Source organism: Pteropus medius, unplaced genomic scaffold, assembly GCF_902729225.1.
Source record: "Pteropus medius unplaced genomic scaffold, Ma_sr-lr_union100, whole genome shotgun sequence".
NCBI classification, from domain to species: Eukaryota; Metazoa; Chordata; class Mammalia; order Chiroptera; family Pteropodidae; genus Pteropus; species Pteropus medius.
Window position 1 is genome coordinate 8,343,350 of NW_024342471.1, and position 26,375 is coordinate 8,369,724.

Consider the following 26,375-nt stretch of genomic DNA (forward strand, 5'->3'; position numbering starts at 1 on the left):
ACAGAAGCAAAGATAAAGGATGAAGTCCTCTGTTACTATGATAAGGACCCTATTCTTCTAGTTGACCTACAAGTAGCACCCACATCCCACTGCTAACCTTTAGAAGAGCTGGAGGCTGAAGCAGGCCGAGAAGATCGCTTCCGATGTCCGTTTTCCACACTTTCAGAAGCCACAGTTGGCTCTTCAGTTCGGGAGTTTCTCCGGCTTGGGGTTTTGGACTTTTCAATGATCTCTTTGGGCTCATTGCTGACAGAGAGAAGCGCAAAGTTTCCAAGGAGGTAAGGAAATCAAGTCACACAAAAATGGGTCCTTCAGATAGAGTTTCATTCATAAGGCAGGAGAACTACATAGTCATTCCACCCTGGGACGATGAGCACAATTACCTTCTATGTTACTGACAATTTAAAAGTGAGTCAAACTTGTTACATTAATAAAAATAAAGTACTAAAGCATAATGCTGGTGAAATTGTGGAAAAACAGGAAAAAGACATTAAGAATTTCACACAAAAATCCCCCAACTTCCTCACCCATTTTCCTAAGATAATAATATTCCCCTTCAAAAATTCACAGTACCTAAAATCCAGGAAATTGCTAACATATACTGGCATTTATTATGAACCTGGTGTAGTCGGATAACGGCTTATTACAAGTCACATTACAGAAGAATATACATGGGAATATATTCACAATACACTGATGAGTAGAGTATATTAATCGCCTTTTTTAGTATGCAGAGTTTAAATTGGTAATATCCAGTATTACTGAGGGTATAGAGGCAAAAATCCTGATGAAGTGTAAACTGTGTATCCCTGTGGTTCTCAAAAGGGGATGGTTTTGTCTCCCAGGGGACATTTAGCAATGTCTGGAGACATTTTTTATTGTCATGACTCGAGTTGGGGGGGGGAGATGCTACTAGCTATCTCATAGTGGCATCTACCAGAAATGCCACTGAACGTCTTATAATGTGTAAGACAGCTCTCCCGCCCAAAGAATTATCTGATCTAAACTGCAATAATGCTGAGGCTGAGAAACACTGGTGTAATCCTCTGGCTCAGCAATTCCATTTCTAGATGCCTAAGGAAATAGATCTTTTTACAGAGCTCTAATGACATACGAAGATGTCAAAGCATTTTATTCATACTAATGAAAAGAGAAGACCTAAATGTTTAACAATAAATTAGTTCACTAAATTATTGCACATAATATATAGTCATGAAAAACATGTAAACATTATTTAATGACAAATATTGTTCATGATATCATGTTACCAACATTATGAATCATATAATCCCATTTTCGTTATAATATATACTGAGTATATATGTAACCATGCATGAATGAATGGGTGTGAGATACATGTGCGTATAATGTATAGTATTTATATGTAAACACTATATACTGGATATCACAAAATATATTAATTATAGTGTTTATATATAAAACATTCTATCTGTACACAAGGACTAGAAGATGAACTAAAATATACATACTGAATATTACTAAGTTGTAGGAACACTGGTTTACTGGTAATTTTTTTCTTTGTAATTTTCTGACCTGAATTTAAAGTTTTATTTAATAAACTTTTCCTACTTTCATGGTATAAAAAATTCATGTTAAAATTATCAGGAAAAAAAAGAAGCTAGTTAAATTTGCTGGTAAGGCATAGAACTGAAACAAAACAATACAACAAAATAAAACAAAACAAACTGGTCAAAGCAATGCTTCCTCTGGGAAGTTGTCGCTTCTGTGTTTTCACAGTCTGTATCTGGCATTTTACAGAACCCATCAGACTATACACCTTGTTTTACTTTAATGTCTTACGACTTCCACTACGGCATGAACTATGGCCTGACTATCAACTATCCCCACCCCTCCACTGCTCACTCCTGCCAGAGGACCCTTCGTTAGTGGCACCGTGGCTGGGAATGTGGTTACCTTGTTCACTACCCTAGCTTTATATGAAACAACTGCCCCACAAGCCAAGGCAGGTCAAGGAGAGGTGAAGCTGGAGCTGAGGTGGAATTACAAATCAGGGGATTTACACATCCTTTTAGAGGTGGTGAGGATGGCTTTCTGGCTGTGAGCCCAGAAAATGGTCAAAGCCTCTTAGGAAGGAAGATTCCTAACAGAAGTACTTCTTTCTCCTGGCAAAAAAAAAAAAAAAAAAAAAAAAAAAGCCACAGCAATACTGTCCTGGTGTTTATATGGTCAATGTTCCAGGGTAGCTCTAGAAACAAACACCCCTGGGGTTTTTTTTTGGTCTGATTATCTTCTTTCTCTAGCCATATGGGTGGTGTATGCTTGAGAAGTACAAATGAATTCAATTATTAGTCCAATCCCAATAAAACTAGACAGGCAGAGTACTGTAGTTGAAATAGCAATGAATTTGGAGTCAGAAGAACACGGATCACGTCTTAGTGTGCATTTACTGGCCATGATATTTAATTCTCTCTAAGCTTCGGATTTTTGATTTATAAATCCCCATTTTGTCTGTTGCAATACATTACTGAAGCGTAAGGGCTATGGAGTCAGAAGGCCTGGGTTTGAACCTCGGCTTCGCCATTTACTAAATCAATGGCCTTGGGCTTTTAGTTAACCTTTCTGAGCTTTAGGTTCCTTATCTCTAAGACAGAATTTACTTTCCTAACAGACACTGCAAAAAGTAAATGAGATAATACACCTAGGGAGCTTGAAGCCTACTGCATGGTATGGAATAGCACTCATATAAATGCTGCCTGTTATTATCACTTCACAGGGCTGATATGAGAATTAAATGCGAAAATGACTGTGAACCTGTTTTACAAAGTTGATGTACAAATATGAGAAATTCTTTATCTAACGCATTTCTACACTAAAAAAAAATGACTTTTGGAAAATAAAACTCCTTTCTGTGGGGCTAACAAGGTTGAAGCCATAGTTGTATTTCATTTTGTTGGGTTATGTGGGATAGCATAGTATAACAGAAAAAGCATGGGTTTTGGGGTCAGACTCCGCCTGGCTTTCTTTTCTACCTTGAGGATCAAACAGCTGTACTTCAAAAGGTGTTTCAAGGACTATTAACGAGTATGATAGTAACAGCCTCTATATCTTGAACATTTACTATTTACTAACTATGCTAAGTGCTGAACATGTTATCTCATTTAGTTTTCAAACCATCATGAAAAGTAGCAACTTAGCCACTAAGTTTTATTAAGAAAAATGTCATCTCTAAGGGTTTCGGACTCGTGACAGCTTCCTACTTTAGCAGGAAAAACAGACTGGTGCAAAGAGTGAAGGAAAAGGACAAGGTGAGGAGAGGTTTAAAGGCTGAGAAAGCGGATACCCTTCAAAGAGGCTTATGCTATATTCATGCTAAGTCTGCAGAAATGATCATCTTACCTTTGTCCAGAGACTATGGCAGCATTTGCCTCGAGTTCTGTAAAAAATACAGAAGACAGAAATGAGGTGTGGAAGTGTCTGTTGTACATGTTCACAGGGAGAAGCGAGGTGTCTAAGAGAATTCTGAATACCCTATTTTGGCTAACATCTCTTTGTGTCCAGCAAGGTCCTCACCCTACATGGTATAGAGACAGAGCTGGCACAGACACAACTCAGTTGTCTGGGCATAAGACACTTACTTGGTCTATTTTTATTTCTACTCCACACTATGAAATAATCCTGTTTGGAGCAACAGAACTAAATTCATACTGCCTGGTTCATATTTCACTGAGCTATAACTAGGTTAGTAAAATAAGCCTCTTCCTCTCATGTAGAAGAGATTGTTTTCATTCTTAAAATATCTCCCACCCTCTTGACACATTTTTAAAAAAAGACAGTAATCTACCAATATGTCTTAAACATCTATCAAGAATGCATTCTCCTCCAAAGGACTTGTACACTGAGTTTTAGAGGGCAGACTGCTTTGCTTTGAGATATCGCCTACAGACCCCATTATGCTCCTCTCTTCCCTCAACCTTCCAGCAATGCCTTCTAAAAAAAGAAAAGCTCAGTAATTTGTCTAGCAGGGTTTGCTTTAAAGAGCATTCTATGGGTTTACCTTATACCCGCAGAAAAATATCTTCTTCCACTATGTGCTTTTAGGTAGTTCCATCTTTTCTAAAAGGCTTCCCTGAAACACCAGACAGCAGTGATATCTCCTGACTCTGGTCTTCCACAGCCCATACCTGTACTTTCCCTGCTTTTAGGGGAATTCAGCGCCTCAGACTCAGTGTACATGTGTAATATACTCTACTGATTATATGGTAATCTCTTTGAAGGAAATGAAGCCAGAGTCCCTGCATTAAAATTTTGACCTTAGTACTTATTAGCCATGTGACCTTGAGCAAATTACTTGGCCTCTCTGTACTCAATGCCTCATCTGACAATTTCCTTTAAAGCCCACTTCAAAGTTAAAAAGATTAAATGAAATAAACATATAAAAATCTAGTGCACATGGCGCTTAGTAATAACTCAATATTAGCTATTATTACTGTTGCTATGGTGCTCATGTTGACGAGCCTTCATGCGAGGAGGCTGAACTACTCTGCCTTTAATGCATAATGCTGGCAGAAGAGAATCCTTGCTTCTCATCTGCTATTTACCTCCCCATTTCTAACCCATATTACATGGAAACCCCTTCCCAAGAAACAGATACCAACTCATGGAGTTTGTGCTGCCTTGCTGGCTCCGCTGCAGCAAAGAAACTCAGGTAACATGTGCTCAAATATGAAAATGGCTCAAGCCAAAAGAGGGTGATTATAAAAAATCTTAATCAGCTTGCTCTTTTGGAATAAAATTCAATGCTTTTGAGACTTTTAACACTATCATAGTTAATTCCTGTAAGTCAAGAACAAAGGGGTTTGGTGAAGGCAATCAGTGGTTTGGGGGGTATTTTAAGGAGAGTCAATTAATTAAAACTTTTAAAAGGAACAAGATTCTTTGGCCAATTACTCTGAGGAGGACATATGATATGGTAAAGTCCATTTTCTTTAGTAAAGAGCTAGAAAAGAAAATGGAATTCTCTTTCCCTTTAAGTTGCTCTTTTTCTCTTCAAAAATGAGTTTTACTAGCTAAACCCTTCTTTGAATAATTTGCTCCATTCCTACCAATGCCAGATATCATGTGGGCAGTTGATGCTAAGAATCTGGGTAGCTGAAATGGTTGTTTGCTTGCCTATTCTTTTCAGAGGCCTGATTTTATCCAAAGAGTGTGCAGTAGAAAGTCCTATCCATCGCATAGGAATAGCTCTCTGAGTAAGGTTTAAATATAATCACAAGTTATTGCTTAGCCTCACAATATTAAACCTGACTGTACTGTTGTTTTTTGCTGAAAATTTTTGTCAAGTGTGTAAACTGTACTGTAAATGAGACTCTAACATCCTTGTGGAAAGCAGTCATACTTCATTTTTTTGTACCCCTCCAATGACCTATAGTGACAATGACCCAGGCAAGACTAAACTGTAACAAATCTATGACATTTATCTGCTTCGGCAGTCTCATTTACGAAGGCAGTGCTGTTATTGCCATCAAGATCAATCCTCATGTGTTCAGAGCTGAGACCCAGCATGCCACAGCAGTTATTTGTCAGATTACTATGGACTCCACCTTCCAGAAACACCACCCCTAGTGCTATTTACAATATCTTGGTCATGGGAAGAAACTTAATGCCATCCAGAGATGGCTGAAATGACTCTTATCTCCTTGGAGGAATGGCTACCTCACTGTAGCAGAGGTTCTCGGAACAAGCCTCTACTCCTATCATAATAATACAACTACTATCTTAGTGCAGTAACACTTGCTACCCCAGTGAGTTACCATATGCCAGTCAGTCAGCTGCCAGCTATAGGTTCCAGGGTTATGGAATAGGGCAAACTTTCCAATGGAAGTCATCCATGGCTGTATGGCAGACAGACAATGGGCACTAAGATGCCCTTCTTGAGTTCCCTGGCTGACACCAGGAATGCATAAGGAAGCAAGCTGGTCAGGAGGAAAATAACCTTAAATAGTACCGCACAAGCTCTGCCACTCAACCAAAATCTGCTCTGAAGCAAACAGATAAGAAAGTTTCAGCCATTTCTCAGCTCACTGAGTATAGCCACGGTTCCTTCACATGTAACCCATTCCATTCCTAGAGTTTCTCCAAAGTGTGCCTTACCTGGTCTGGTAACAGACCCCTGCAGTGCTGTAGCTGGAGTTTCCTTTGGAACTAAACTCTGTGAAGGGGCTAAGGCAAGAAAAAAAAAATACAGGCCTTTTATTTTCTAAACAAAACAGAAAGCACTGACTGAATCAAGGGCTAAGTAACTGCTGAAATATACTGCCCTCTAAGGGTATATTTCAAAATTTACTTAAAAAATTAACTACTATAACACTCAGTAATAAAGACTACCAGTAAAGGTATTTGTTTTTCCTTCTGGTGTGTACAAAGCTCAAGGAAGGAGGTGACCATGAGAACAGCTCATAATTTTTGCTTCTTGGGGTCAAGTTTTGTCCAGTCTCTAAAAAACCCAAAACCATACCTTAGTAGGCAACCTGAACCACTTCAGAGAAACAATTACATCATTCATCTTACCATTTAACAAATTCTGTCTCATCCCTCTAAAGACTACCCAGATTGAGACTTGAAATCAATCATAATTTATTTTGTGTTTTTCTACAGCACCTGGCAAGAATGATGAGCATAAAGCAGGTATTCAATTCATACTGAACAAATCAATTTGATATGTCATTTACTTTTCTAACAGGTACTAAAAACTTAATAAGGGTAAGGCACTGTGCTGAGCATCCTTACAGATCAAATTACATCTTTCCTGCCCATTGGGAACTCAATCTAGTATTGAAAATAAGATACACACATGTGGTATGCTGGACTGCACTGTGATGTTATATGAAGGACATTCATAAAGTGCTACAGGAGTCCAAAGTATAGGAGATCAATTCTAGGTTGAGAAATCTGAAGGGAAATTAAAGAGAGAAATATAATCTTTGAAGGAGAGGACTTAGGCCCTTGAAGACGAATGGAACAGAATATACAATATACTCTAAAATGGAAACTTCTTGGATCATAAAGATTAAGGGCATAGATATGCCAGTCATTCAAGAGTATGTCCTCTCATTCTGACGCTTTAGTCTAACATCCTAAATTCTACAACAATAAGTTTAACCCTCTCATGGAAATTGTGAATTTTATAGACCTCTCTCCCTACTTAGTAAGAAGTCAATAATGCATTTGTGTTAAGAATTTATTTCGGATGCTTATCTGATAAGGCTTAAAACTACACCTTGACTCCCACTTTTAACTCCAGTATTGGTTTCACAGTTTCAGGTTAAAGCACAGAAGCCCCTTGAAAAAGAATGGAAACAATCTTAGCTAACATTGAGATTTTTTTCCAACTGCTGATTCATGTCCCCAAGGCTCACTTATTTCTCTAGAATTATATATGATCCAGATAAAAATATTTTCTAATCACTCCATCATTATTCTCTTGGTACCTGAGGGAAAAGTTTCCTGAAAGGAAATAGAATGGAAACATTTAATAGCAGAGAATATATTTAATTAAGTCATACCAGGTTGCTTTTTATTTCTTACGGCTCACCTACATCAATAGAACTAGAACAAGAAATCTAAGCACCCAGCCCTGTGAAGGCTCTGTCTCCTGCAAGGGCAGTGAAATCCTCCCTGTATCTCTAGCATCAAATGAAGAGGCAGAAGGAAGGGGAATTAACCTTTCCAGAGCTCTGTGTGAGGCAGTATGCTGGCCACTTTGTGCTAAGCTCTTTCACTGAATTTTCTGCATAAATTCTGGGAGGTAGGAATTACAATCTCCAATTTACAGGTTAAGTACATGGCTTACAAGAGGTTAAGGAATGTATCCAAAAGCAATTGGTAATCAGTGGAGCTAGAATTTGAACTCGGATCTTATCCTGAAGCCTGTGTTCTTTCTGCCTTCCTCTTGCTGGGTGCTTACTACTCAGGTAGGACTTGAAGCATTTTAGTTGCATAAACAAGATAGGTACTATTAGCTGGTCTAGGACACAGTAAAGGTACTTCCTAGCTTTGGTAGTGTATGACTGATCTACTCTAGGGAAGTAAGAGTTTCTGCACCACTTAAGCCTCATGGAAAGAAGAACGTGTGGGGTGGGGGGAAGGGAGAAAGAATGTGAAGGAATGAATGGAGGGGAGGTGTAAGGATACCTATGTGTCCATCATTAGGCCACCTTAACAGTACATAGGAAATAAGCTGAACTAGATATGCGTACATGAAATGGGCTAATTTACAAAAAGATTGCATTAAAAAAACTGGTAATAATTTTTTTACTTTTTATCAAATGATCACCACGTTCCAGTCTTGTGCTAAGTATGTTACACACATTATCTCATTGAATTTTTACAACTATTATTATCCCCATATTACAAAGGAGGAAACCAAATTTTGGAGTGGCCAAGTAACTTGGCTAATCCCACATAGCAAGTAAATGCTGGTGCTGTGATACCAGCCCAAGCCTATTTGTCTCTCAATCACTTTGCTCCTCCCCTGTCTATTATCATGAAACCTGATTTTCTGGAAAGCTCTCCTTTGGAGAAGCCAGTCAGGCGGCAATAGTCCCTGGGATAGGGTACAGTGAGGAAGAAGCTATGAGAAGCCTGCTCTGAAACTGCTGAGAGCCAAGTCTCTATCGTGGTAAGGAGAACCCACAGAAGCTGCTGTTCACATTTAAGGGACAATGTCGACTGGACGTTCACAGAATACAATCTGAACGAATACTGAACTTCTCCAAGCTTCAATCTACTCACCCACAGAATGAAGTTAGGGCTACCTAACATGGTTTGGTATAAAGATGACAGAAGATAAGGTATGTAAAAAGGCTTCCTTGTAAAATGAAAAACTACGTAAATGAAAGGGATATCATTTTTCAGGACCATGTCATTCAATGTAAACCTAACAGGAGATTTTAAAAAGTGTATTTCCCAATGTACTTCCAATAAGTGGAACATCACTATTGACATTTAGCCCATTTTTCTTCCTCCAAGTAGAAAAGGAGTCATGCTTTCTCTTGTGGGATAAGTCATCAAAAAACAGACAGGAGGAGATGATGCCAGGCCCAAGTACATACCTATGCTGGGTAGAAGCTCTGGATGGGATCCCACCTTTTCCTCCACTAGGCCACCCGCAAGTGGATCAGATGCTATGCCAACATGATTTTTAGTGGTTGGTGCCGCGGAGATGAGCTCAGAGGGTACCAGGGTGGTTACAATTGAGCGTACACTGGTGGGGAGAGTACTGCCAGGTAAGTTGGGTCCTGCTGAGGCGGAGCCTGAGCCTACAGGGCTAGAAGTCAATTTTAGCAGAGTGGGTGCTGGGGGTGTTGGGGTTTTATTGTCCAGCTCTGTGGGTAACTGCTCTGTTCCCACGAGCCCTGGAGCTGTGGTCTCTAGCCCGTGGCCTTCAGTCTCTCCATCTGCACCATATTGCTCTTCCCCTTTCTCAAGAGAGCCTGTAACTTTCTTACATGCCTTGGTCAGCAAAATCTGGCCGATTTTGTCCACTTTTCCTTTGCCCTTACTAGATGAAACTGGGCTTCGCCGGTTGACAGAGGAGCCTGGACTATTGGTCAAAAGAGGAGAAACCATAGTAGTTGACTGTGAAGAGGGCAGAGTGCTCTGATCTGCTGAGGTGCTCACCTGAGGACTAGCCTCATCTGAATTTACTTCTTTCACTTGCTGGACGGGGGGGTGAGGAGGGATAACTGGAGAAGTTGTACAAGGTGGGGAAGGAAGCTGAACAGGGGTGGCTCGTGAGTTAAGGACCAAGGGTCGACCTGTCTGTATGTTGGGAGTGGGACTACTAGAAGGGACATTAGGCGGTACAGGAGCAGAAGAAAATTTTATGTTCTGAGGTATGTGTAAAGGGCCAACGACTGCAACAGAAGGAGGCATCAAGCCAGAGTTGGTTGTCAGTGGGGCTGCAGGAATTGTGCTTGGCTGCGATCCTTTCATAACCTGTATTATTGATGATGAATTGATAAAGACAGGTGTAATGAACTGAGGCCGGGCATTAGACTGAGCAGCTGACTGTCCCTCAGAAACCATAACCTTATTACCCACATTGGGCATTGTGACAACTGTTGACATTAATGCAGATTGCAGGTGAGTTGGCAGAGCTGCTGATGTGTTAGCTGAAGTTGTGATGGGATTGGAAGTTACGAAAACAGTTATCTGATTTGGGGGCAAGGGAGTGGAAATGGAGGAAGAGCTGACAGGTCTTGAGATTACTGGAGGGATGCTTGGTGCAACATTAGAACTGACCTCACTCAATTCTGGATGTATAAGGGTTGAACAAGGCTCATTACTGTGAGGTAAATTTAGGGAATTAGAGGGTTCTTTAGAAGAAGACGGATCCTGCAGTGTGGGAATGACAGATGCTTTTTTCAGGTCCTCCCCAGAAACTACTGGAGGTGTTACCTCCACATCTGTAAGCCCAGGGGGTTTAATGGTCACATTAGGAGCTCCAGAGTTATCAAGAAGTTGACTTAACGATGTTGGTGCTTCCCTCATAGCAGGAGACACCAAATTTTTGTTCTCTTCGACACTGGGAAGTTTGTTAGGATCCGAAGATTGCCCATCCTTTTTAGATTGATCTTCTGAGACAACCATTTTAACTTCTTGGGCAGGTACTGCTTTTAGCTCAACGTTTACCTGCTCCTTCCTACCCTGGGAATTCTGGCAATCACTGTCCTGAGGCACATTCAAGCTCTCCTTGTTATCTTCAAGAATGCCCCCCACGGTGGCCACGGGCATGGCAGGATTCTGAGGATTCAGCCCGCTGTTGTTAGGAAAGCTCCCGGGTACAGGGGGATTAGCCAAAGGAGTGGGACTGACCAACACATTTCTTGGCAACTCCACGTTCTGCAACAGGGCTGCATTTGTTTGAGAGGCCAGATTAAGTTTAGGGGCTTTTGAATTTTGCCTCCCAGGACTTGGAGTAGTTTTCCTGCTGGACCCAGGACTAGACCTGCGACTGTTGCTTGGACTTGCCCGTTTTGTTGCTCCAGAATTAGACTGCTTTCCAGAATTCACCACCACAGAATCTAATTTGTGAGTTTGTGGAGCAGCAAAATTGGAAGGATTATTCATGGTAAGATTTGAAGGTGCTTGCCCGATGGCCTTCAAAGTTGTTGGATTTAGGCCCTGCTGATCAAAGCCCCTGTTTAAATTTGGCCTAGGAGGTAAAGGAATATTAATCTGTGGGGGAAAGAGTCCTGCTATGGAGGCATTGAGTCTTTCTGGTGATAGACTAATTTCTGAAGGTTCTGTGCTGGGAGGGCGGTTGTTGGGTGTCTGAGGATAATAGGGTCTGGGACTGGCTCTGTTTGGCGTTTTAGGCCTTGATGTTTGGGTTGGAGCAGCCACATTGGGAAAGTGGTGGCCATGAGAGCTGGGCAGGGAATTTATAGGGGGTTGCTGGGGAGCTGCACCTTGAGTTGCTGAAAGGGGTGATGGTCCAGGTTTGGGCCCCGTCATCATTAACTGATTCTGGGAAACTACTAAATGTGAAGGCATGTTATTTGGGCCTCCTGTGATGGATGGTACTTCACTGCTACTTGCTTCAGGGAGTGAGGACATCTCTCCCAATGGTGAGCTGGAAGGATTCTGTGGGTTTTCCTGGTACACTATTTTCCTTGAATTGCTTCCCAAAGGAGTATTCACAGGCATTGGCATTCTTTGTTTATCAGGTGATGGTGGCACAGAGGCAGGTCCTTGTAAACTGACCATGACAGGCATACTGCCACTCTGTTGCATGGGCATTCTCTGGGAATCTGGGTTCAGGGGACCTCTTGGAGGATGGACATTTTGGGAGACTGGAAGCCTAACTGATTTGGGGTCCTGCTGCATCATGAGCATCATCATCATTTGTTGCTGCTGCTGCTGCTGTTGCTGCTGCTGAGACTGTGGCTGACTGGGAGGTGGTGGCTGCTGCTGCTGTGGCGGTGGCAGTTGTGGCTGTGGCTGCTGCTGTGGTGGTTGTGGTGGGGGTGCCACATGCTGCATGAGCTGAGGAGGCATCTGCTGAAGTGGCCTCTGTTCAACTGGTTGAGAAGGATAACCTAAAACAAGTCCCCAAAATCAGGGAAGTTAGATTTTTTTTGCAAGAAAAGCTTTGCTACCTTTAGAGTATAGCCAAGCAATACTCATTTAGGTGGCACAGACTGTGTACAAACAGCTCAGGCACGCCCGCTCCCAGCGGGGCAGGGGCAGCCCTTAATATTTGACATAAGCAAAGGGCACACTGCTTAAGGAAGCAAAAAGCAAAGCATCATGAACCTGGAGCTCCTCAGTCTTCAGGGTCTGAATGAGGCATTACTGTAGTAAGACTCTGATACACAGATATTCTGTGCTATGCACTGCAAGTGGCCAAGTCTATACCAGACACACATTCAGATAAAACAAGAAACACTCCATCAACAGCAAAGTAAGGAGCTGACCACTCAGCACTGGGTCTCATGCAGGCATAAATATCTCACTGTACTTGTGAATGAAGTAAAGCATTTAGGATTCACTTTTTCTGATAGCACAGATTAATTTTTTTAAGACTTGATTTTGTTGAAAACGCCAACATCGAAGACAGCCTTTTTATTTTTTCAATAGAAGTAAAATATAAAATTCTACTATTCAATTCCTTAAGAAAAGGGGATTTAAAATTATTCCAATCCACTGGCTCCACATACCATGCTGCATCACTCAGGCCCAATCCTTTGGGGAAACTCAACTGAATTCCGACATAAATCAGTTTAACAAACAGCAGGAGCTAATCGAAGCTGATATACACACTGAAAATAAAATGAGGGAACTGAAGTTTTTTTTAATGGATATTAATTTTCGTTTACTTTCTTACATGTAAAACTGTTTGGAGCAATATTTTCTATCAATCCACAATTAGAGAATAAGTAAGCCAGAAGCATAGCCCTCAGGAAAAAGGAATAATTTCGAGAAAAGAACTCTGAGGGACAATGCCTTATAAATTTGCAGAAGGCAACATCTCAAATATTCTTTTGTGAAGATTTTACTTGGCATTTAGAATCAAAACCTTACACAATCAGCAGAAAGGATGAAAAGATCAATAACCAAGAATTAAGTTGGTTCAGTGGTTAGCTGGGATACATTTTTAGCACGAATTAGATTTATTCCATTGTTGCATGAAAATACATTAAGGAAGTTTTAAGAAGGTGCAGGAATCAGAACAGTTGGCTCTTGGCAGTTGGAAGAAATGCTGGCTCAAGATTTTCACAGAGCAGCTACCAAATGCTGCTGATCCATAGGGTCAGACCCTGTGCTCAAGAGTGAATTAATGTCTTCTGGCCAAAGATTTCCATGGCATCAAAGAACGCAATGTGTAGAATCCAGTTTTGAAGATTTTATAAAAATTCTTTTTTGTTTGAGCCCAAGTAATTTCTTTACATTTATAAAGGCAATAACATATGGCATTTCCAGAGGTTTAACTCGGGTTCCCATGTAAAGAAAATTGTAATTTCTGTAGAAGCCCCTGGATGTAAGGGCTATGACACAAATGCCTTTATTTTTAAAATCAGGCCACCAGACAGTACAGTAAATACCAAAGAAAGCAGCATAGGCAATATAGCAGCCTCTCAAAATTAGCAGTTAAGGGCAGGGCTGCTATAAAGTTGCAGAAGCTGGAGGCAGCAGTCCAAAGGGCACTAATGATAGGACAGATTGGGGTTGCTGTGACAGAATGGTGGAGAAGGAATGCCAGGACACACACTGTGCAAGTAACATAACCCAAAACAAAATTTATCAATAAAAGGAGATGCAAACTCATATGCCTTTAGGCGCCAGGCTGGTAGTGAAGAAGTGGGCTGGTATAAGAAAGTAGTAATCCTGTGGACAGAGTCCAACCACAGAGCAAATGCTCTGTCTAAAGGCATTTAAATTCAGGTTTTCCTTTGGTTTAGGATACTGTATGACAATTCAAACACATTGTAGGCCAAATTCAGCCTGTAGGCTCCCTGTTTGCAAACTGTAGAAAGGAAGCAATAAAGTGTGTAAGGACCCAAAGGATTCATAAGAGAATTCAGATGTGTCTAGGAGAAGAATACCTTCCTGTTCATAATGCCTTCCAGACATATCCGCCAAAGACTAGTGACCTCCCAACCTCAGCCATGTTGCTGCTACTCACTGATGGGAAGTGTGATGTGCCCAAACAATTTGTAATAAATAACACAAACTACTAACATCATGATGGGCTTACTTTTTTGTTTTTGGATTCATTTTTAAAATACATAAATTAAGAGTAGATTAAAGTTTAGCCCTAAAATAACACCACTCTCACTTATACGCCAAAAAGGTGAAAGAAACAAAGCATAATCCTTTGTTCACACAAGGGAGAGTGGCCTAAATGTGACAGGCTTCTGTGTCTTCAACAGTATCTCAGGGGAGTAAGGCTACAAATCACTGTTCAGGCCAAGAGTAACTAGGTATAAAGATATTGTGGCAGCTGGCCTTGGTTCTATAATACCTAGGTTGGAATGAATGAATTTGGGGAGCTTCTTCCTTTTCAAGATAATTTTTAACATTTAGAGAGTAATATTATTTTATAATCAGAGAGGGGTACAACCCAGGGGGCTTCAACAATATTGGTCCTATTTATTATTAAGTTAGGTGGTAGGTATACAAATGTCTCTTTTATTACTCTTTCACATATTTTTTATGTTTAAAGATTCATAATAAAACTCTTATTTAAAAAAATCTTATTTTAAAACCTGGTAGTTCTCTTGCTCTGAGAAAGCCCCAGTAGGAAAGGCTGCAGGAAAGATAGGCAAGCAGGATTAGAGTGAAAACACCTTTCCATTTAACCTTATTCCACTTTGATGCCAACTAGAACCTTGATACTGACAAGAATAAAGAGGTAATTGACATTTCATTCTGATCTTAGGACTTAAAATGACAAAGACTAATTTGAGCAGAATATATACATCTTCGGAAGTTATATCTGAAATTTTTACTTACTATCAAGGCAAAGTTTCCAAATACTAGACACATTAAATCACTAAGCTGGCCTTAGTGTTTCCTGTAGTTAGGAAACAAAATAATATACTACTGTTTACTTGAAGAGAAACCTTGTAATGCTGTATAAATGATGACAAGTATATAATCTTTAACATTTTATCACCTGGTGGTCGGTTTGAAAATTCTGGAAGTTTAGGGCCCGAGCTGTCCAAGTTAATTCCTTGTTCACCAGGCAATGGCTGCTGATCGGCCTCCTCCAGACCAGGTGGGCGAGTATCTGGGGCGCTAAAAAATAAATTACACATTTGAGAGTAAGCTGTTCAACTTATATAAAATTATATGAAACTAGCTTAACCCCTACCCTATTTCTGAAGAACTAAAATCTGTTTGCATTATCGTCCTTACTATTATTTACCTCCCTCTAGTCTGATAAAATATTCAATATTTGACATAAACATAATCTGGCAATTTTATTAAATTTAAAAATCTACTTAATCTAATAGCATGGCTATTTACTCAGAGTGCTTTCTATAAATTCCTGATATAATAACTTTCACATAATCATCCATCTTTTAGATGTTTTAAGATTTGATTATAGTTTGGGCTATTAATATTATAAAGTACTGTTCCCGTGAAACTACACTACTTCTGGTGTAGCTATCAAATTCAAACACAAAGTCCATATTGTTTTTTTGTGACTATTACAGTGGTGGCTCCATCAACTCATAACACCTGGCAAGAAGTCGTAGGTTGGCTGGCAAAAATGGTAGTAAGAAAAAAGAAAGATGGAGAATACCAGAATTAAGCTAATTAATTTTGCTGCAGAGTGAGTTATTTGCAGACATCCCCATTGGCTTTGGGATGCTTTTGTTTTTACCTGGGTGTAGCTTAGAATTTTTAGTGGGGAAGAAATGAATAAAATGTTATCTATTAATACCCACATTCTCAAAGAACCAGAATGTTCACATCCCTCATTTTGTTTGTAATCTTACTCCTAAGATGCACCTTTCTTTCCTACCTTTAGGTTCCCTTTGCCTTGATCTTGGCCACCCACTTTTAGACATATTTTATCTCATTGTATTCTGTGTAGTTTCAGAAGTCTCACCTTTAATTCATTCTAAAAGCCCCCACCACATGGAAATTTAGAACCTGAAGCAGGTCCTTAGCAGACCCAGATGTCTGTATCAATTTGTTTCTTATATCGCTTCTCACTTTAAATTATAGGCAAGGATTCTACAGTATTCTTTACTTTCAAAGAATTGTACTGCTAAAAAAACTCAGGTATCTGGTCCAACCATCCCATGTTATGGATGAGAAAACAAAGGTCCAGAGAGGTATAAGAGACAAGTCAAAAGTTCCAGTGAGACAGCAGAAGAGCTGGGAGTAGGTGCTCTTCTTATTACACCTACTGTCTCCCTTTCCTAGGAGCAATGCTGTATAAGGCCCTTTTCACAGTCTGTAGCCACAACAAGTAAGCAACCTTCTTCCAGGCTGATGAAGACAGTAAATATGCATACTAATAGCAACTGAATAAACTTGCAGTTTTACTCCTACACTACTGAGAAGAATAAATTGCACCACAAAAAATGTTATTCTCACAGGTTGATAGCGGTAAAGAATACAACTTAAAAAGAGCCATTGGAAAAATTAGATAATTAAAGGGCTTATTAAGTCTCAATTCAGGAAAATATAGGCAGTTAATATAAAATTTTTGACTTTAGAAGCAGCAAATGAGTATGATACAATAACAGTAGAGTACAACCACAGAAATATTGTGAGGTGGCTGAGAGAAAGGTGGTTGGTCTTACTTTGAACATTTAAGCTTGTTAACTAAAGTTCCCCTACTCTTTTCTATAGTTCTAGCAATTTATTTCAACTAACCTATTTTTCATTCATTAGTCATCTTATTCCCTGTTAATAAATATCTCTGAATTCCAGTTATATAATTAAAGGCAGAAAATCCAGTTAGACCAATATTTTTTTCTGGAAACGTTTTATCAAAGCCAAAAACATGATTTATCTTAACATTCAGCTTCAGAAAATGAAATATATTAATTGCTCTTCCTGCTGTGATCTTGCATAAGAACTCACCTGAAGAACCTTTACCAAAAAGGTAACTGATTTATAAGGTACAATCATCTTAGTGTGAGGCTTTAAGCTTCTGGGGATGATAAAGAGCCTTTAAAGGAAAGGCACCTGTACAAAAAAACATTTCTATTTAAGAAACAGCAGGGAGTCTCCATAAGCAGTTTTCATTTCTAAAACATATTTGGCATCTCCGGTTCCCCAACAGCCATGATAAGCCTTAAATACTTTGAGAAGTTGTAGTGTAACTTTTCAGGCTCTGAGTGCCACAACTTCCCTGAGATTAGAGACGTATTATCAGTCAATTGTAATTTATGAGTCTTGTTTGGATTCTTACTTGAACAAATTATTTTTAAAAAACAGTAATTTGAGATAATCAGGGAAATTTGAACATGGTCTGGATAACTGAATATGAAGAAGTAATGGTTTTTCTAGGTGTGCTAATGGTACTGTGTGGTCTTAAAATTGTCCTTATCTTTCAGAGGCACATACTGAAATATTTAAAGTGAATTTGTTTTAAAAAAAAAAAAATCAAGAGGGTAACGGGGAAAATACAAATGAAGGCAAGACAGGCTTTGAGTTGACAACTGTTGAAACAGGACTTCATTATACTCTAATTTTATATACGTTTAAAATTTTCCATCAAAAAAAGCTATCCATATAGAAATAAATAAGATTTGAGGCAAAACTTAGCATAACCTACTTTAGATCTTGCTGACTATTTTTCTTCTTCCGAGGAGGTTTCTTCTTCTTCGGTTTATTTGCGTTGGCATTATTTTGCTTATTGTTTACCCCAAAATGGCCTGCAGAGATGTCACTCTGCAATAAGTTGACCAACAATGGGCTTGTTAGCGTGACATCCTTATTGACTGGGAAGCCTGGATTCTGACCACAGGACATCTGATTTCCATTAGATGCTCCACTGAAAGGTGCATTGAAAGGCATCCCATGGCCTGAGAAGTGGTTTCCCGAGGCACTGTTTCCCTGCATGGCCTGTACGTGGGGAGGGACCATGTTGGTTTGTTGCATGCTAACATCAGGCATCATTTGAGACAAGCTGACATCATTATTTGCTGTAGTAGCAGGATCACCATGCTGCTGGGACATGTGTGGGCTGGGCCCTGGTGGCCGCAAGACCTGCCCCTGAATCCCCATAACCTGAGAAGGACTATTGTTCACAGGTCCTTGCTGGGGCAGCATCTGTCCTGACATCTGTCCCGTAAACTGCACCATGTTTCCTTGCATGTTTGGAGTTGGTCCCCTCATTATCTGTGCTGGTCCCGGCATGACATTGGATTGGTTCTGAGTATTAAACTGTTGCTTATTCCCCTGCATCTGATTGGTCATGATCTGCTCTATCATTGGGTTCTGTTGGAGCAAAACTTGCCCCTGAGGCCCCATCATCTGGTTATGTGGTGCCATCATTTGTGGGCCCTGCTGGGGAAGCATCTGCTTGGGTGGGGTCATCCTTTGGGGCGAGGGTCCAAGATTTTGGCTCTGAGGGTTCACCATCATCTGGCCCTGTGGCATAAGCGGGGCCCTTGAAAGGATCATAGGGTTCTGAGGGTTCAAGCTTCCTTGTTGCTGGACCATCTGGCCCTGGGAGGGCACGATCTGCTGGTGCATGCTCATCAGCTGAGATGGTGGGCCCTGCTGGGGCTGGCCTTGCATGTTGCCCAGGTTCACCTGAGGAACCCCAGAACTACCAGCCTGCTGGCTGTTCATGTTGCCATGAATTCCCATGAGGCTGGTCTGCATCATATTTGGTGGCCCGTGGGACACCTGCATCTGGTTTTGAGGAGGACCAGCTCCTTGACCACCTTAAAAAAAAAAAAGCACGGTTTCAGAAATAAATACCATCATCTTGTTGATATTAAGATACTCAAATTACCTTAATTAGAAAAACACCCATCATCCATATATCCGGATGACCAACATAAACAAATATGCTGTGCTTGACTTACTTGCTGTGGGTTTTCTAAAGTATGGAGATCTGACTGTGGGATGATTGTTACATTCTCAACTATACAATACAGAAGGAAAACCTGTTTCTTTACTCCTGTTTGGTAACTTAACATTTCAAAGACCAATAAAGTTTACTTTCTTTTGGATTAAATAAAGCACTGTAGGCGAGTGAAATAAGCTCTGCTTTAGATGAGCCAAGGAAATAAAGAATGTGATGTATCCTGTTAGGAAAATCTCAATAATGCTGAGAAGACATTTAAAAATGCTTCTTGGAAAACTAATAATGACTCTCAAAGGTTATATGTGTGATATCAGGATGCTGCACTTTAAAGAAAAGAATAGCTAATATTTCCTAAGGATGGGTCTCCTCTAACCTAGTGTGGTAAAAATTATTTAATCCTGATCTGAAAGCTGAGCCTCTGGTAGGAGTCAACTAACAGATCAGCCAGAAGCTGCAAACAGAAGACAGTTACCAAGGGATGTTAAAGCTTCAGTAACCCTCCTCTGTGGCAGTCACTGGTGGACTCCATGGGACATGTTCCATTCTTCTCAGTTATTTCTAATTTAGACAAAGGACACTGCCTGGCTTGCTGTAGTATTTACTTATTTTGGGTCTTTGGGATTTTCCTATAACTAGCTACTTGCATTATCTCTCCCTTTTTACTGAATAACTTTCTAGCTTATTTTATCTCCGTTTTATTTTTCACTTTTAAATGGGAACTAGAAAGTAGCAGCTACAACAAAATTATGAGGCCAGTCCATGCTCCAGCCAGGGAGGCAGGGGACAAACTGACCCTTGTTCACACTACCCAGAGTTTTCCTGAAACTCAAGGAAGATTTTCTAAACCAGTCTTATAATCTCTTAACTTGAATTCCATGACCACAGTATATACTATGTACACTGAATACGCCAATGTATATTCATTCCATCAACAATTATTTATGAGTACCTATGTGTACAGGTACTTTTGGTGCTGAAGTAATATCAATAAACAAGATAGACGAAATCCTTCACTCCCTGGAATCTAGTTGGCAAGAGACAATAACAAACAGGCAAGTATTTTTACACGAAGAAGTAAAGGCTAACAAGAGAAATCAAGTAGGGTGAGAGAACAAAAAATGATAGGCAAGAGTAGTGATATCTTAGATGGGATAAATGGGGAAATCAAAACAACATGTGCATGTGGAAGACACCATATAACAATATAAGACAGTTGTGCTCGGGTGGACAAATTACGAATGATCTTATCACTGTTTTAAAACAAATTCACATAGCTCAGAAATGCAGTTTTGCACCAGCAGATAGGAAAAGTCAAGCGATTTGCCCTACCTTTCTCTTACCGTTTAAGAGGTAGTTTGAACTATTTTTTTAAAAAAATAATTTTAGACTTTTCTCATTCCTTAGTGAATTGTTATTAAAGCTGGAACCGTATAACTAAATTAATTCCAAGTGGGGACGGGAGTTCAGAAAATATTTGGGCTACCTCAGTCCTAAACTGCCTGAATGAGAAAGGGTAAGAGTAGTAGTTATATGGTACCTAAGCAATCACAAACATGAAGTCTGGGCTTATACAATATTTCTTGTAAAATACTTTTTAGTCATTTTGCTCTGCCCTACCTCTCCTCCAAAATTTCTTCTTACATACAATACACTATTGGCATTCAATCTGTATTGAATGAAGTCTGGACTTCAAACACCACAGTGTAAGTAAGAATTCGGACACTCAGCATAAACAAAGCTAACATGTACTATACAGAAATTTTTAAAGTTGCAGTTGTCCAAAATGCCATGTGCTTCTATGCCTTTCCTATAGTTTCCTGTGCCACAAACACCTTTTGTCCGTTTACTAACTGTGGTCGGTAGGCAAACTATGGTCCATGGGCCAAATCAGGCCCACTGGCAGTTTGTAAATAAACAGTGTTTGCAATACTTCCATGCTTATTCATTTATGTACTATCTCTGCGACGTTGCACTACCGATCACAGAGTTAAGTAGTTGCAAAGCTAAAATATTTACCATCTGGTTCTTTTCAGAAAAAAAAAATTGCTGACCCCTGCTCAAGTTTCGTCTCCTTTCGTTAGATATTTTTAAGTTCCTGAGACATTTTACTTATTTTTGATATATCAGTTGTTGCCTTGAAAGAATAATTCATATTTATGGGTTTGAAATTAAGGGGTGGGACCACAATTTATGTTAATCCTTGTTGCTTATCTTATTATCTACTGTACAATATTCATTAAATGCTTGCTGAATAAATCATAAAAAACAAACCTGCATGCTGGATATTTTGATTTGCTTGCAGCTGAGGAGCTCCCGTATTCCCAGGGGTGGTTGTTGTGGTCGAAGGCACCTGACCTTGCATAAAGTTCGGATTGGCCTGTCCTGCTGAGAAGCCAGGTGGGAGGCGTTTAGGCATTCCTTAATAGAAAACAATGAGTAAGGCAGTTACCTAGCAAATTTATACTCTTGCTTAGATGTGGAATGAATAAGGAAAGATGAGCTGCATGAAGTCTCCACTGGCTTAGCTCTCTGTCACACTGGTAGGATCTTTAATAATAAGGTTGGGAAAGATGGTTAAAAAAATCAACACAATCTCTTACATGAGCATTGTCAAAATGAAAAAGAAATACTAAAAAATTTACACTTAGAACATGCCAAGGAAAAGATGGCAATCTGCTCCCTAAATGTGATCTGAGGCCACGTCACAGCAAGGTTTAGAGTTCACTTTTCTCTGTAATAGAGCGGACCCCAAAACTTTACATACTTTAACACAGATACCAATGGAATATATTAAATTATCTCAAATTCAAACTAATTGATAAGAAATACCATAAAACAAAAGGCTGGGTCCTGATATTAAGTATAGGTAGGTGTTTTTTTCCTCCATTGAGGGAAATGACTGACAATCTCCTTTGCAGAAAATTTCTCCCCAATACTGTGCTTGTCTCCTTAGAAGAGACAAGATTAAAAACAATTCATAGGAGTTTCAAAGTGAGGCTATACAAAATTTATCATTTTGCCTTCCCCTCATAAGGTTTGCTGCAATTCTGAGAGCTATGGTACCAAAAACCATGCTCTAATGAAATCTCACTGAAGTATTACTTCCTTTTAGAGGAAGGTTTAATTTCAGAACCGACTCATTGTTTATAACAGGCCCTGAGATGTGGCCAGATCACCTAGGTGAGCACATCATCTGCTCTATGAAAGCATCAAGACCTAAAGCTCACTTAAATTTTTTTGTATTAGTCCATTTATTTTTTTTAAGGGCCAAATTTTCGATGTCCTGAAAAACACTTCATAGACAAATAAGCATTTGTCCTTTGTCTTTAGCAGCGACACGTCCCCATTTGCATGCTTCCATTTGTAATCAAATCAGTAATCACATTTGTAAGAGGGACTACCCAGCTTCCACTGATCCAGGACTAGATGCCCAGAACAGTGAAGTTTGGAGCTAAAACATTCTTGCATTTTCTAAAAACTTCTTAGGTTTCAAATATTAGAGCCTGCACGTCAGTAAAATTAATTATAAGAGAGTGAAAAGACTGATGAGCAACTTAATTTCACCAGAAACCATGGGAACATGCCTTTGCTATGTTGCACTAAAGATGCAAGAGTTTTTTCTGGGTAGGCAATGGGTGTCTTTTGGTGGGGGGTATGTTTATCATATGACAGCATTACTGACACTCTCTATACCTTACTGAAAAGCTCCGAGCACATTCATGTGCACTAGATCAATGATTAATAAGAATAAATAATAAACATGGAGATGGATAAGTTTTACTGTAATCGTTTTACCTCTCACACATTAAGCTCCATTGCTTTTTCTTCATACAAGAGGCACCTTACAAAATAAATAAATAAATCTCCTTTAGGTATAACTGGTGGAATTCCCTCTCTAAGGAGCAGGCATTGGCATTATAAACTATAAAAGTCAATAATTTCTGAACTAATTCCCCTTTAATACTTTAATCAAATTTAACAAATATCATGCTGTTTTACTTATTAGGATTATCAAAATTGAAAACTAGAAGGGCCTTTTCCCCAATAAGACCCTGTACTTATCTTTTCATTTTTGCTCTATTGCATAATCTTAATTGGTTCAACAGCTGAGTAGTTTAAATTGTTAATAAAATGCATGTTTCTTCTGGACATTCTAGTTTACTAGTACAAGATCAAGCAAAAGTAATTTGAAAAACAAAATGAGCATCTCTATATTCAATATTACCTGCATCTTTATCCAGAGGGCTAGTTTAAATGTAACCAGTAAGATACTGTATAATGTAGCAAGTTAGTAATATATCAAGTTAACTAATTTATATCAAACATCACCGCTATATATCCACAAAACCAAATAATTACACCCTTATTTCACTCCCTCCATTAACTCTAAAAATTGAAGTTCTATTAAGATCTATCTCCAGTAAAGTTACCAACACAAATAGCTTCAGTGTTCCTCACCTCCTAGGCCTGGATGTAAACTCTGTGGCCCCTGGTTTGGTGGTTGCTGCTGCATCACCATGAAGTTAGGTGGCCCGTTTCCCTGTTGAACCATAGGATTCCGACCCGGAGAGCTGACGGGCTGCTGAAATCCCTGGGGAAGTGGGTTATTTTGAGGTGGCCTTGGTCCCATCTGCTGCTGAGTTTGGTTAACCGTTGGGGAGGATGCAGGGGATCCCTGCTGGAAGGAGGAGGGTGAGGAGGCAGGAGACTTGTTGGTGAGGTGGGGCTGCTGCAGGGGGGTTGGAACCCTGGAGGGCCCTCCCTGCAAGCTCTTCATCTGAGGAGCTGTGAACTGGCCTGGGTTGCTCATCTGAGGAAAGTTTGTATGGGCTTGTGAGGCTTGCTGGCTGCCAAAGGGATATGGAGGGGGAGGGTGGGAAGGTGTCTGTACCGTGGCTAAGGATGGTCTTGCCTGGAGTTGCTGTTGCATTGAGCCAGGCAAAGGAGCCTTCTTCCACCCTTGATTTGCAGTCATTGTGCCCAGAGAACCCTGGGCTGGAGGAGGCTGAAGGGCTCCAGAAGGCAGCTGGTTCCAGCCTGGAGGAACAGGCACCTGAGTTGGGGCAGTAAACTGGGGTCGAATTCCCTGGGGCTGTTGCTGTTGATGTTGCTGTGGGGGTCTTGCCTGCAACTGTTGTTGCTGTTGCTGTTGCTGCTGCTGTTGTTGTTGATGCTGCTGCAGCTGGGGGAAATTAGCTGGGTTCATTTGTCTGTTCACAGGGACAGGCTGCATTGGATGGTGTGGGGTAGCTAAAGATCCTGAGGGATGACTTTGCTGCTGTATATGGAGCCCAGAGAGGAGTGGATCCATTGCATCTGTTTAAAGACAGTCAACAAGGCAATAATTAACTTATTACACCCTATATCCTAGAGCAGTAGTCTTCGCAAATCTGCAAATATAGAGTAAAATCTGCTAGTACCATTCAATGAAATGTATGGCAGCATCTTCTATATGCAAAGTGTACCAAGATGATAGGTAAATTGTATCTAAAAAGAGCTTATGATTCAAAAGTGGATATAAGAGGCAAACTCAGAATATGGAGAGTGGTATTTTCAAAGCATATTCTGAGGAACTGTGTTCATTAGTGTTGTAAGAAAACAAAAAAAAACATAGTCAATTAGGTTTGGGAAATACTAGACCTAACAATCTTAGACATGTTTCTTCCCTATAAGACTTTGTGTCTCTAATGTGTTCATTCTGAATCTCCAAGGTAAAGTATGATGCATTTACCAAATTTAATTCACTGTTTAGAATTTTCTGTCATGGTGTATCTTACAGGACTAAGTAGACCAAAGAATTCACTTTTAGGGATGCTGGGGTATAACTGATAAGAGAATAATGAGAAATTCTGAGAAGGAAATGACAACTTGAATTTAGGGCAGATTTTGTAAAGGACATAGCATTTAAGTTGAGCAGTTAGGAACTGCATCAGAGACAGCTGAATTTTGTAATGATCTGTGTAGCGAGCCCTAGCCTATCTGATCCTAAAAGAGTGGAGGTCGTTACCTGACTGGGAAGCGGGGCGAGGAGTCCTGGGCTGCAACTCTGAATTGGGGCCTGGTGCCATCATGGAAGATGACATGTTTCCACCCGGGGGTATCATAACAGTGGCAGGGCTGTTCATTCTTATTAATCCTAAAGAAAAAAAAAAATCCCTAGAATAGAGTTTTTGTACTGGCATAATGTTTGTTTTTAATTAAATATTCAAGAATACAAAAAAGTATGGAAAAATTCTATACTATCCTCTACCTTGTATATATCTAAGCATTTTGCCTTACCTCCTTCAGATACATATGTATATACACCAGAGGCCTCCTACTCCTTCCCAATCTCATTCCGTTCCCTCTCTCTTATCTTATAATTGGGGTTATAACAGTTCCATCCATGTTTTATTTATCTTTTCTTCATATGTAGGTAAGCTACATTGAGTTTTCTGTACACTTTTAACCTTTATATAAGTGGCACCATACTACCTGTATTCTTCTTTAATTTTCTTTTTCACTTAACATTATTTTTGGAGATTAATCCATCTTGACTGTTAAATAAGTGCTCCATTTTATGACATCCATACATCCATTCTCCTGTTGATGAATAGTAGGTCCTCCTGCCCCCACTCTGCCCTAACTTTTCATTCTTAAAATTTTGCAATGTCATGTGTTCTTGTGGACATGTGAGACTGTCTTTAGACTACATAATTAGAATTGCTGGGTTTTAAAGTATAAGCATCTTCAACTTTACTAGATATTGGTAAACTGCTCCCTAAAGTAGTTATATAAATTTACACTCCAACTAGCAGTTTGAGAACTCCTCTTGCTCCAAATCGTTCTAATTTCTGATACTGTTAGACTTTTTAGAATTTTAGCATCTATGTTCGTAAGTGAAAACAGCCTAAATTATCTTCTTTCTATCCCCCTTTAATTTTGGTATCAAGCTTAAAGTAACTTCAAAATAAGTTAGAAAGAATCTTTTCCTCTTTCTATGCCCTGGAAGAATATGTGTATCTGCTCTTAATACTTGATAAAACTAACCTGTAGAACCATCTGGGCCTGTGGGTTATGCTAATTTATTCATAGGGAGACAGATTTTTAATTATTTCAATTAAATTAATTATTGCATTTTTCAAGTTTTCTAAGTCAGTTTTAAATTATATTTTCAAGAAAACTGTTAATTTGCCAATGCTTTAAAATTTATTAGCATAAAATTATTCATGGGATACCTTTTTTCCATTTTTAAAAACTGAGCTATATAATTCATACTATAAAATACAATCTTCTAAAATAAATACTTTTTTTAATTCTTTACATTGCCTGTGCCTCTCTTTTT

At 39.6% G+C, this 26,375-nt stretch overlaps 1 protein-coding gene across 11 annotated transcripts in view; it reads right to left on the reverse strand.

Annotated features, from left to right (window-relative positions):
- The window catches only part of NCOA6 (nuclear receptor coactivator 6), an 89,969-nt gene that overhangs the window by 7,607 nt on the left and 55,987 nt on the right, over window positions 1-26,375 (reverse strand). For 6 of the 11 annotated variants that reach the window (XR_005653043.1, XM_039864120.1, XM_039864121.1 and 3 more), the window contains 9 exons: window positions 25,059-25,187; window positions 23,510-24,367; window positions 21,323-21,469; window positions 17,789-18,905; window positions 15,164-15,285; window positions 9,093-12,083; window positions 6,133-6,201; window positions 3,379-3,415; window positions 98-246 (listed from right to left, as the gene is read on the reverse strand). Coding sequence is in view for 10 of the 11 variants with exons in the window: in XM_039864120.1 (XP_039720054.1) it covers window positions 98-246; window positions 3,379-3,415; window positions 6,133-6,201; window positions 9,093-12,083; window positions 15,164-15,285; window positions 17,789-18,905; window positions 21,323-21,469; window positions 23,510-24,367; window positions 25,059-25,187 (5,619 nt within the window). In the remaining variant the exon portion in view is untranslated. The remainder of the gene's footprint in view (window positions 1-97; window positions 247-3,378; window positions 3,416-6,132; window positions 6,202-9,092; window positions 12,084-15,163; window positions 15,286-17,788; window positions 18,906-21,322; window positions 21,470-23,509; window positions 24,368-25,058; window positions 25,188-26,375) is intronic. The other 5 variants (XM_039864128.1, XM_039864126.1, XM_039864125.1 and 2 more) reach the window with 5 other exon arrangements.